General features: G+C 32.5%; 2 protein-coding genes across 51 annotated transcripts in view; one reads left to right on the top strand and one right to left on the bottom strand.

The window, feature by feature from the left end:
* The window catches only part of Dscam1 (Down syndrome cell adhesion molecule 1), a 68,415-nt gene extending 59,121 nt beyond the window's left edge, over positions 1 to 9,294 (bottom strand). For 44 of the 50 annotated variants that reach the window (XM_083052164.1, XM_083052203.1, XM_083052205.1 and 41 more), the window contains exons 1-4: positions 9,156 to 9,294; positions 6,781 to 6,925; positions 2,756 to 2,937; positions 2,194 to 2,332 (exon numbers count right to left, since the gene is read on the bottom strand). In XM_083052164.1, the coding sequence (XP_082908290.1) occupies positions 2,194 to 2,332; positions 2,756 to 2,937; positions 6,781 to 6,871 (412 nt within the window). In that variant the 5' untranslated portion in view covers positions 6,872 to 6,925; positions 9,156 to 9,294. Of the gene's footprint in view, positions 1 to 648; positions 811 to 2,193; positions 2,333 to 2,755; positions 2,938 to 6,780; positions 6,926 to 9,155 lie in introns of all 50 variants that reach the window. The other 6 variants (XM_083052157.1, XM_083052187.1, XM_083052204.1 and 3 more) reach the window with 1 other exon arrangement.
* A 1,619-nt stretch (positions 9,295 to 10,913) lies between these two features.
* Dpm1 (Dolichyl-phosphate mannosyltransferase subunit 1) lies at positions 10,914 to 12,180 on the top strand. Its single transcript, XM_083051193.1, has 4 exons — positions 10,914 to 11,109; positions 11,241 to 11,451; positions 11,532 to 11,722; positions 11,807 to 12,180. Exons 1-4 carry the CDS (start codon positions 10,970 to 10,972, stop codon positions 12,024 to 12,026), a joined length of 762 nt encoding a protein of 253 aa, XP_082907319.1. The 5' UTR covers positions 10,914 to 10,969; the 3' UTR covers positions 12,027 to 12,180.
* Positions 12,181 to 12,723: the final 543 nt, after the last annotated feature.

Here is a 12,723-nt window from a genome sequence, read left to right as displayed (position 1 = left end):
AAACAAGAGAGATAGGAGACACACATCGATCAAATATCCGATTGTTTCGCGTTAGATATATCGAATTGGGAATAACGTTAACGAGACGAATGACGATGCACGATACATGTTGACCGTGGAAGTGGAAAGTGAGCGACCCATATACTTTCGCGTTCCAAATGGGTTTGCATTTCGCCACCGTGGTAATTGAGATCAATATATGAGAAGCGGCCGACGAGTCGCACGGATGGTGTCAGTTATTCAACCAAACGACACGATGCATTTGTGGCCTCGAAGTGGAACATACGAGCGAATAATATAATGACATTATTTCTTAATTGTCTCTGTGATGGACATAAATCAATTGAAATAATGTCGATATAATTTCGACGAGATTCCAATAATTTTATTATGTTTTTTGCAAAAATGCACTTTTACATTATGTCTGTGTGAGGCTTTTATATTATTACGAATTTTATTTTATATTATACGAAATTTTCTACCTTTTAAATTTACGATTATAAAATTATAATGAATCATAATGGCTGCTCAAGTTCATGTCATTAATTATTTTATGTCTCTTCAAAGATGCAACAACGAAATTTTCTGCTCGCAAAAAATTATAGGGAGATCGATTTTAATTCATTGATCGAATGCATCAAATAATACCAAAGTCATCGCCAGGTACGAATTCCTCTCCCTGATCTGTATGCCAGGATAGAACTTTGACGAAATCAGCGACAAAAGAGGGAACGACACACTTCAAAATGGCACTGTTCCCACGAATCGCGTATTCCTTATTGACATCAGTGTCATAATACTGCGCCACCACTATAATTTTGCAAAAAATAACGTTCACGATGTGTCGAACACGTGTTTCGCTCCAGCCTCAATAAAAGTCTACAAGAATCTCCCAAATATATTTTTTGAAACAAATATTTTTTTTCAAAATTGAATCTAATTACTGTGGGAATATTATTAAAAAAATTTGCTCTCTTTCTCTTTTTTACTATTTATAATTACAATATATTTAACTGCTAATATTATTAAATAAATTGCTAAATAATTGTTATTATACTCCCCCCCAAAAAGATAATTTAAATCAAACGTGTCACTCTGCAAATAATGTCATCATATATATTATATGTATATAATATATAAATTATATATATTATTATATATATATATATATATATATATATACATTTTATTTATAATTAATAAGAGATATGCTACTGAAAAACTGTGTTGATCGATAAACCGACGTGACGTCAGATCTAATGACATCACTGCATGTGATTCAGAACTATTTTCAATTTCGCAAGAAATGTAATGACATCACGTAGAAATGTGATTGCATCGTAAAAAGTGTAATTTCCTGATTATTTACAAGCAGATTGAGACTGGAGAACGAATCTAATATCCATTCGCATAAACGGCGGCGGCAGAGATTGTAAAATATTTAAAAGAGCAATACATGTAGCATTTTGACCGAATATTAATCGAATTATCTGATTAATACCAATGTCTTTTATCAATATAGTTCTTCCAAAGAACAACGTCGGATAAACGTGGAAGAAATATACAATAAAATGTGTCACGATTAGCCATAGCTGAAAATAATCTTTCAAATTTTCCTATGTTTAGCCATCTTATATTCCTACAATATTACTCTAACTTAAATATAATATTATAATTTTCAAATCCGAAATTAATGAAAAAAATTTCTAACATTTAAAATCATTACTAAACTTGAATTTAAATTAAACTTGAAAATTTAATAAGAATTTGTTTTTTAGGATTCTATTTACTTATTTATAAAGATTTTAAATAGATTAATTAAATTGTTGAAAAACAACTTAATTTTACCATATAAAATATTTTCACACATAATATCATTGACCTTAATTTTCATAACAGTTATTTTTACCAAATTGCATTCAATTTTAAAAATTCAACAAATTGCTTCTATCTTTTTTCACATTTTTAATTGCAGATTTAATTATCTGCGCATACACATTTATTTTAAAATAAAATGTAAAGGAAGTAGATATTTTTTCTCTCAGAAATTAATATATATAAAAAATTTGATAATTAGATAATTTATTAAAATTAAAATTAAAGTTGCCACGTTTTTCTGGAACATCTTCTATAAATTATTGTAGATGGCTAAACGATAAATATTTAATAGATAAATATAAAAATGACACTCACCAGCTCTCACGTTGACATCGCGGCTGTGTACCGAACCTGCAGGGGAACGTGCCAAACAGCTGTAGACCTGAGCGTGAACTTCCTGACGATAATCCTCAGCGCGGAAAGGAGGGAATACCAAATTTCCGTTTGGTAAAACCTGCGAGGGGGGCCAGTAACTATATGTAATCTATACTCATATAATCGCATGTATGCAACAAAATTGGAAATAATTAACGCGTTTTTCATGATCGCGTGAATAAATGTAGAAAGGCATGAGTGTTTAATGATTTCATTCATACAAACAGAAAAATATTTGATATTAAAGCGGCTAGTTAGCGGCTATTTAAAAGAATAATTTTTTTTCTACGTGTAAAAAACGTTTACTTTTAATTATTGAAAAGCTTGCTTTTTGAGAATATCTATTGGTAACATTAATATAAGTTTAACAAATGCCACGTATTTTAAAGAAGTTTGATGAAATGGATATAAATTAAATTAAAAAACGTAAATAAAATTTAATTTTCATTATACTACTGTATTTTCAAATAAAGAAAATAAGTCAAAAATGAGATATAATCACCTGTCTCAGCCCAGGAACGTCTCCTACAGCAGTTCCGTCAGAACGAACCCAAATGATATCCGGTTGAGGGTTTCCTCTTGCCTGGCATTCGACAACGGCTCCAGTTCCGTTTGAGAAATCGATTCGATTTGGAGGTTCCTTGACGAACACCGGTCCCATAGATACATCTTCAGCCGAAACAACTGCAAACAGAATGTAAATATTTTCATTAATTTTATGAAGGTTTTGTTTTTAAGCCATTTTATCACAAAACCATATTTCAAAAATTATATATAATTTCGAAAATCATGTATAATTTTGAAAGAGAGATTATAAATTTCAATCTATCATATTTAAAAAGATTTCTGTAATTATAATACTTTCAAGATAAATGGAGCTTATTTTATAATTTTTAAAATAATATATAATTTTTAAAATAATTTTTAAGATGACATGCCATGACTTTAATTTTTTTAAATATAATGATCAATTTTAGATCAAAAGTTATAGCAGTGTTTTAGCTATATAAAGGAAATATTTTGTAAACAGAACAAAATGTGGAACACTTAATAGCTTGCGAGAATTTTAGTACGAAGCCAATTAATTTAAAGCATCGCAAACTATGAGACCTTTTGTCTCATGTCTTCGAGTTTCGCTTATCATCCGTTTCAACCGGGATATGCGACACCCACATTCAATTGGCACGTTGCCAATTGCAGCAAACAACAGGTTGTCGGACCTGTTATTGAATAATATGCGATCAACGTCACGAGAGCATAAGGGAGACGGCAATGCGTGATTCCTTTTCCGTCATAGAGAGTTGCGCCCTTGGCTTTTGCCAGTATCATCGATAGCAACAATGTTTTCGTCAATAGAAGATTATGTATTAACACGCCATTTATTGTAAACTTATTGCAAATAACATAAACATTACATATTACATGCACATTAAATATTTAATAAAAAAAAGAAAATTGTTTTCTAATATTATAAACTATAGCAAATAATTTTTAAAATAATTGTGCAATTTTATTTGTAATTTTAATGTAACATAAAATAATGATACTTTTTATCCATATAATTAGAATTTTTACGGCTCATCTCTCAGAGAGAAACTTTCAACAATCTTTATTTACTTATCTGTAAAAATAATTAGCTGCAACATCTTTGTAACAAATTGTAGCGAATGTAAAGTAATTATTAGTCACGCAAGTCGCTCGTTGTTGTCCAAAATTTATACAGGAATTTACCGTACTACTTTCCTCGCATATAACCACCTACTGATTCACCCACCGACGACTGCTGCAGTAAAGCGAGAGCAAATAAACCTGGTGCAGTATAAAATCAAGTCACGAAGAACCGGTTGGGCGAAGCGTGCGTCGTGGAGTGAAAGACGAGAAACATACACAGGTATAAAGAACAGGTGTTCAGAATTTTTGTAAATCTACGCTATCTCTGTTACTCAAACTTCAGCTCGTAGTTTTATCATTTTTGTCCTTATCTCGCGCTTTCTAGATTTGCATGCGATCCATTTCATTTGCAATTCATGCCAATTGTAACTTTCCTTGAGTAAAATTGTATTAAATTGAAGTAAATGGATTAAATAGAATACGGAAATGAAGTATCACATTTTTTTCTATTTTTCATGAAAGAGAATATATAAGTATAACTTATATTTTTATTTCTGTTTTGGACTGAATATTTTTTCTTTTTTTCTGTCTTAAATATTTCCATGTTAAGCTGATGACGTTTAAACATTACAATAGGATCAGGCATCGAAAGCGTCAAAAGGATTAAATTAATATTATAATGATTAATTGCATACAAAACGTTTCAATGGTAAGTGTAAATTTATTAATTCAAGGATTGCGTTATTCATGCGACACAAACACGGAGTGATAATGGCTCGCAGTATTATTGTGGCTATGTGTCGGAGTACGCGTTGTATGAACGGATATCGGTCGCAAAAATACATTGTAAAATTTTTTCTTAGATTGAACTCTTATGCATCCCCGATGAAAGACGAGATTCTTCTCGGTCGACAACCGCTCTGTAATCTATATATAGAGATAGCTTTGAAACGTCCGGACACGCTGCATCGAATATATTTCCAGCACGCATACACGCGCACGCGTGGTCGCTGCACGTGTGATTCACATGTGTGTTCATACTTATTCGCGCCTGTATGTGTCGGAACGTAAGACACTGTGATGTGCATAATAATGAGAAATATTTCGAAATCATAAAGCCGTTCGAGCAATCTTTCGATGGAGCTTTTGCTCGATGATCTTTTGTTAGTCTAAAATCAAGTTTCTTATAGAAACGCCAGAAGAAAAATTCAACAGATTCGCATACTTTTATTTTTGCTGAAACTGTTATTATTCATGATAATGATTTGTTATGTTTAATTATTCTTAATCGAGTAAACAGCAAATTTAATTAATTTAATTAATTCAAATTTAATTTGATTTATATCATTAAATTTAATTAATACAAATTAATTATTATAAATTTAATTAATTAATTCTTATGTATTTTCTAGTTTTTCTTCAAGAGATTTTAAAATAAACAAAAGTTATCGTTTCTAAAAGTGCTACGTAATTATTAAAATCGTATTTTATTAACACTCTATTGATAATTGCGAGGGTGGACATAATATCTTCGCGTAGGTAGATAAAGTCTGAAGAAATTCTTATAAAACTCAGACTCTTCGGATCTTATACGGCTTCTATTACTGCGTCTATTTCTAAGACTTCCTGTTAGATACCAAAATAACGAATGTTTCTTTGAGCGTGGTTTCTTCTAGCTCGAACAGATAATGCAACCGATTTTCAATATCCATCCAATACAATGATAATTAAAATTCAACAAAATAACGTTATATTAAGATCTATTTAATAATGTATATAATATAGTCTGTCATTCAAATTTTTTACTGTGGCTTGTATTTATAATCAGCATCATTCGGTTGCATCAAAATTAAAAATTTTTTACTTATGTTTGATTTTATTAATTTTGTTTGGTGAGATTGAGATTATAAATATTTATAATCTTTTTTAATTTACATCAAAGATCGATTAGCAAGTTCGCGAATATTCAAGATCGATGCCACCTACACTTCATAAAATAGGTGAAATTCTCTGTTCAAGTATGGAGGATTCGCTTAACAGGCTAATTCACCTGGTGGCGAACATTCGCGACCAAATGCAATTCTCTCCATAGCATGATGTGAGCCTGCATTCTGGGAACAGCAGCTGTTCCTTTCCCTCGATCTCCTCATCCCCTTCATCTTAGTCTTTCCGCCGGCAGCTGCGCCTCGTGATTCGCTTGTACCTATACTCAGGACCTTTCACGGTCCCAACTAACCGCCTGTTAGGTTCAAAATACGCGGATGTGAGATCATGTCAAAAAACCAGTAACGCGGACCGTTATAGTGGATCACAAAGAAGAAGAATAAAAATCGTAAATTAATTATTTAAATATCACGGTAATCCGAGACTATTTTATAATTATATTTTTGAAATGTCAATCTCTTATTGTTTATCTTTACATTAAATAAAAGAATATGAATAAAATTTATAAAATTTTTAAAGACTAATGTCTTCTGCTAATTTTGTTAATAATAAGAAAAATCTAGAGATAACATCAAAGTATCATGTATTAAGCACGTGTATTATGGAGAACGAAGCGTCAGCTGACGAAGTAGTTTAATATGCTGAGATGCATGTTTTACAAGATGTTGTAGTGATATATTCAAATATATGTTAAATAGATAACTTATACATAAGAAACAACTCTGAAGCATATCAGAAATTGCGTCGATATTTAATGTGCGACTTACGCAAGCTATATAAAAATCATATAGCCTTTGTATAGTCAGTGAAAATTTTATACACAAAAGTCATGGCCTGTCTTTCTCGTATAAACATTTTTTTCGATCTTTGATGTAAGTCGCTCGTCCGACATCCATCAATGTTTCTCAGTAATTATTGCCGAGTCACGCTAAGAAAGTGTGAATAAGATCTTTTAGTTTGAAGTTGACTCACCCGTTGTCAATGCCAGGACAGCAGTTAACAGAAACATAGCGATGATGTTGACGGGTATCTTATACCCTCCGCCTGGATGTTCTCGCCACATCCTTGTCTCGTTTCTTCTGAGAGTACTCTTCCTCTCTCTTTCTTCGATTTTCACCTGATTTCACATAAAATCACACTTTTGAACAATATGTTCATTGACTGTAAAACAATCGCCGATAGTTCGCCTCGATGGTATTTTATTCTAATAAAAAAATTTTTTAAAAAATATTTAATTATTAAACTATATATAAAACGCTAAAATTTGATGGATAAATTGACAGCTAAAGAAATTTCATTTAATTTCACGTTGTTTGGTTGATAACTATTAAAGGTACTATCGCTTTCAACGCGTGCGACGTTTTAACATGCATTACAGAACTCACGTAGGCTAATCTTTACGACTTTCAAAGTGTCATGTAATCGGTCGTTCCCTGTGTGCTTGTAAAAATCATAATCATACGATTTGAAAGACTGGCAGGATTGATATTTCGGAACTAACTAATTATTATTCAACAATTTTTCTATTCTATCAAAAATGATATATTAATAAATTCTGATTTTTTGATTATCAAAGAATATATGTTTGTCACTAAAATTAAAATAAAAAATAAAGATCAAATATGTTAATATGCAGAAATATAAATAATGTATTGCATGGAACAATATTAAATTTGTATCTGTAGATGTCTATAGATTCTCTCTTGTATCAATCACGTAAAAGTTATGTTCAAAAGGAAAGAAAAAATTTGTTAATACCTAATTAAATGATTTAAAAAAGAGCATCTCTTGTATATTTAATCTCTGTCAATTCAAGTATTTAAAACAAATTAATTTTGGAGCGATTGTTAATAATATCGTAACCCTTCTCTAATTGCACTTTATAATTAAAAATAAAATTTAAATAAATTTAAATACTTAAAAATAATGTCTAATATAAAGAATCGCGAAATATTTCCTACAACTTTTGCTCTTCCCGCAGTAACAACTCTTCGCAAGAACAGACGATTAAAAAAAAGCGAGAAAAGCTCTGGAAAACTAGGAGTCTCTTTGGCATCCGCTGATTCGCGATAATCTGCAGAACGCGAAAGCGCTATCTCGTTGCGAAACGGAGTAGAAATGCACGTGCTGAATCGCTGGTAGCAAGGGTTACGGCTGAAGAACATCGAGCAAGCGGAGGACAGGGGGAGGAAGCGATCGCGAGAGGGGATGAAAAGAAGGTAGAAGGGAGAAGGGAGACAAAATGTGGCGGAGAGTTGAACGGCTCGTCACGGGGCTGCTCCCTCTCGGGGCAAGTTTATTGATCGCAGGGTGCGGAGCGGTTCAATCTACCCCTCGCGACGGTGCGCGCCATGCTGCTATCCGGAACTCGAAGCTAGCCACGGTGGTGCGTACGTGAACCCCCACTAAATCCGCAACACTTTCTCACGCGCCCCGTAAAGAATTCACAACAAAGCCCAAAATTATTGTTCAACCTGGTGTCTATGTATATGTCAACCGGTACGTCTATCGCGGAAATTGATTTCATCAAATCGAGACATAACGCCAGCACCTACATATGTCATTGTCGTTACATCATGGAATTCGATGTACATGTAGCGAGCCACAAAATTGGGAATACAATTACGGAAATTAATAACTAAAAATTCAGAAACTACAAAAATCGCGATTTATTTCATTATAAATTATTCGGAAATAATATTTTGTTATTTCGAAAAGAAGACGAGTCGCATAAATTCGCTCTATAATGAACGGCTGATCTTTTCTGAGCGAAAAAATCAAGAACGATGAGAGAGAGAGAATTGGTCTCTCTAAAAGAATCTCCTGCCACATTGTGATAAAAAATCTTACAACCATATGAGACACAGAGAAGCGGATAAAAAAAGAATCCACGCAGACTCCCAGCTAAGTCTTTCAAGTTTAAGAGAACGATTAAATACATGAAGACGCGTACGAAATCATCGTCCTAGATCTTAATTAAAAATTTGTTTTTCTCGCGAATGGATTGACACAAAGCTTATTAAAGAAATTCTCAATTAATTAATTTATCTCGAAAGCGACCATCGAGGTTCAGCGACCATCGGCGATCGCGTCTTTCCGAATTCCCAGCATCCGAGTGAAGGCTGAGCAAGAGGCATTTCAAGTCATCCACAGATCGGCGCGTACACACATACACACAGAGCACGATCACTGCTGATATATTCCACCATATACGCACGCAGACACACACGCAGACACACATCTACGAGCGATTTCGAAAAATCGACTCGTTTTTTGCCGCGCGCTTTGTTTCGCCTCGAGAATCGGCGGGAAAAATTGACGTTTCGCGCAACGCTAATATTACGTACCGACACTATCGTAGATTAAATTCGCAGGAGCACAGATGCACACGCCGATTACACACTGATCGGAGCGGAGAAACAAGCACTCCGACTCCGTGAACGACCGACCGTAGAGTGCGGCGTCGTTTGCTTGCTTCGGCGGCTGCTCCTCGGCTATCTCGAGGTTGACGATGGTGGGGACAGGCGGTGTGAACTCACGCTGTTCCGCGGGCTGGAGGGTGCAGGGCCGTGTCGGCAGGGCTGTTATCAGCAGGACCGTCCAGAAGAGAAGTTTCCCTTTGCTGTAAAAAGAAAGAATTAGCAAAGAATTCGTGATAAACATATAAGTTTAATTTCTTTTCTCTCTCTCTCTTTCACAAAAATATAAAAAATTTAATCAATATTCTACGTGTAATTTATGTTTATATCATTAAAATTGCACATGTAAAATTTAAAATATAAATATAATAAATGTAACAAAATCAAACAATTTTATTATTTATTTGATTTAATGGATGAAATAGAATGTGTCTTTTATATTTTTATTTGTTTTTCTTTATTATTTTATAAAAAAATTAGTATATTATAGAAAAGTTAATTTTTTAAATATTTGTGTATGGATATATATTTACTACATATAATAATTATATATTTGGATTCCTGAAACTAATTCATATAAAAGTTTACATCCACCAATTATTTTGCCCAGGGTATCAAAAATTATTCAAGCGGCACTATCGATTAGTCGACCTTTGTCGCACGTAGCGGAAACGGCCAATGGACCAAATATATATGAAATATGTATATTTGTGTGCAAATGTATGCGTGTGAATATGTGTGCATAAACGCATCTTCGCGAATATATGCGGAATACTTGCACATACACTCATTACGACGATAACTTTATGAGATAATATTTTTTAAAGCTGAAGAAGATAAATATATGTAACAGCAAAGTTAATGAGTTACACAAAAGTATAAAAAAATAAAGGAAAAAATTAATATGATATGTATAAAACAGCTATTTTATTAAATATTTTCTCGTAAATTTTTTTATTAGTCATCTCTATAAAGCGCCTGTTATTTCTCGAAAGACCTGTTCAATTAATACTTTGATGAATATAATTACCTAATTGCACGCGTTTAACTCGTACTTTCCATTATTCTGACCGACGAAGTATAAAATATTTTTCATGTTATGCCGTGTGTACAAAAAACGGCACCGTAAATATATACTACATTTTATTAAGAAAAATATTCTTTCTTTTATAGTATTCGTACTTTTCTTCTTTTATTTATGTTTTATTTGTAACGCATCGTGTTAAACCGTTAAAATAGTTTTGTGTACCGCATTCAGAAAATGGTTAGGTGGCAATCTTGTGCCAACTTCACTCTATTTGTGCATATTATTAATATACATTATTCAACATCATTACTTGTTTAAATGTTTGAAAAATTGGATAAGATACATTTTTGTTTATAACTTTAACGTATTATAATCTGAAATGATTAAAATTCTTCGAAGAAATATATAATAATACCTTGCAAGGAGAGAGAGACGTAGCTTCTTGCCGCGAAAATCACAAAGTGAAAATGAGTAAGATGTCGCTGCGATCAATATGCGCGCAAATTTTCTCAGTGTGTTCAGAAATCTTACTCGTGAAGTAGAGCGTTCAATTGACCAATCAGGACAAAGAAGTCTTTGCTTCCGATTGGTCAATTAAACGTTACCTACCCTACGAGTAGAATTTCCGAACACAACCTTTACATGATAAATCAGTGTGACCATCTTTAAAAATTTCTGTTATTACCATATCTTTGATAAATCCGTAAATGTCAAAATGGTAAATAAAGATCAAGTGAAAAAGGACATAAAAGAATTACACAAAAATGACAAATATTCAATTCTACTTCCTACCTACAATGAAGTGGAGAATTTACCGATAATAATATGGCTTATTGTGAAATATATGGAAGAGAGGTAGATATAGCTGCATAACCTTAAATCGACTAGGAATAATATATAATTAATAATAAATAATAAATAGATAAAGATATAAACTAAACTACAAAATGAAAATAATTATTAAGCGATAATTTAAAACATTACAGTGAGCTCGTCTATGAAATTATCGTGATAGATGATGGTTCACCAGATGGTACTTTGGATATGGCTAAGCAACTACAACGACTTTATGGCGAGGATAAAATAGTCTTAAAGCCTAGAGAGAAGAAGTTAGGATTGGGAACTGCTTACATGCATGGAATCAAATATACAACTGGAAACTTTGTTGTTATCATGGATTCTGATTTGTCTCATCATGTATGTTATATTGCTAAATGAATAGAGCGAGATTTAGTAATGATAAGCATATTTTCATAAAAAAATCTTTATCTTTCCAGCCAAAATTTATTCCGAAAATGATTGAATTGCAACGATATCTCGATTTGGATATAGTTAGTGGTACAAGATATAAACAAGGCGGTGGTGTTTACGGCTGGGATTTCAAGAGGAAGTTAGTCAGTAGAGGTGCAAATTTTCTAACTCAGATTTTGCTGAGACCTGGTGCGAGTGATTTGACTGGTAGTTTCAGGTAATAAACTTTTCATCGATTTACTTCTATTCTTATGAAATATGTAATGATTCTAATGTATTCCTTTTGATTTTCTAATTTCAGGCTTTACAAAAAGGATGTACTGACAAAGTTGATACAATCTTGTATGTCTAAAGGATATGCATTTCAAATGGAAATGATAGTCAAGGCTAGAAAATTTAATTATACAATAGGAGAAGTTCCAATTACATTCGTTGACAGAGTCTATGGTCAATCTAAATTTGGTGGAACAGAAATTTTCCAGTTTGCAAGGAACCTTTTATATCTCTTTGCTACTACGTGAAACTGAGCATTTTTTTCTTAGAAATAAGTTCTAATTTTTTTTACAAACAATCTTCCTGGCTAAACATTTTAGCCTTATTTTATACTATAAAAGCGTCTAAATGCGCAACCAATATATATGTAAATATATATATAAAATAATATATAAAAAAATATATATACGTTTCTCAATGTGAGTTATTAAAATATAATCTATTATACTGAAATAAAACTATATATTGCTGATTATTAAACCTCTTACAATTAGTAAATATCTGAATATGAATTGTTTGACTTATATGTACACAAGTTACTGTGCACATGTAGGGTGTACGTGTAAGGTGATTCACGCGAATGTTTTCACGCGATTTATAATGAATGTTTTCACAGAAAAATAAAGCTACTTCAAAAGGGCACGTGCTTCTACACGTGGCCGCTAACGATAAAGAGGAGCGTATATAACGATCCTTGTGGGCTCGTCTACCCTCGCCGCACCCTCTGACGTCACGCAGCCTCCATTTATTGATCCATTACGAAATTACAGTCTATATTTCAACTCGAGTAGAATGTAAGACCGTAGACTAGATCAACTAATATAGGCATTGATATAGTAAACAAACTTTATAACACGGAGTAGTTTTTATTGAAATGTCAATTTGTCTCAGGAATTCTCAAATTATCACAACTTTCTCAATTAATTCTTATATCATATATTTAAT

Source organism: Prenolepis imparis, unplaced genomic scaffold (genome assembly GCF_030444845.1).
Source record: "Prenolepis imparis isolate NDT839.2.m4 unplaced genomic scaffold, iyPreImpa1.0 SCAF_12, whole genome shotgun sequence".
NCBI classification, from domain to species: Eukaryota; Metazoa; Arthropoda; class Insecta; order Hymenoptera; family Formicidae; genus Prenolepis; species Prenolepis imparis.
The sequence above is the reverse complement of the archived record's forward strand: the minus strand, read 5'-3'. Positions and strand labels throughout refer to the sequence as shown.

Excerpts from the sequence above, each read along its gene's own strand:
- Dpm1 (XM_083051193.1), top strand. The coding sequence starts at position 10,970 with ATGGTAAATAAAGATCAAGTGAAAAAGGACATAAAAGAATTACACAAA. Across the intron at positions 11,110-11,240 it reads GTGAAATATATGGAAGAGAG|TGAGCTCGTCTATGAAATTA; the intron begins GTAGATATAGCT and ends AAAACATTACAG. Across the intron at positions 11,723-11,806 it reads GATTTGACTGGTAGTTTCAG|GCTTTACAAAAAGGATGTAC; the intron begins GTAATAAACTTT and ends TTCTAATTTCAG.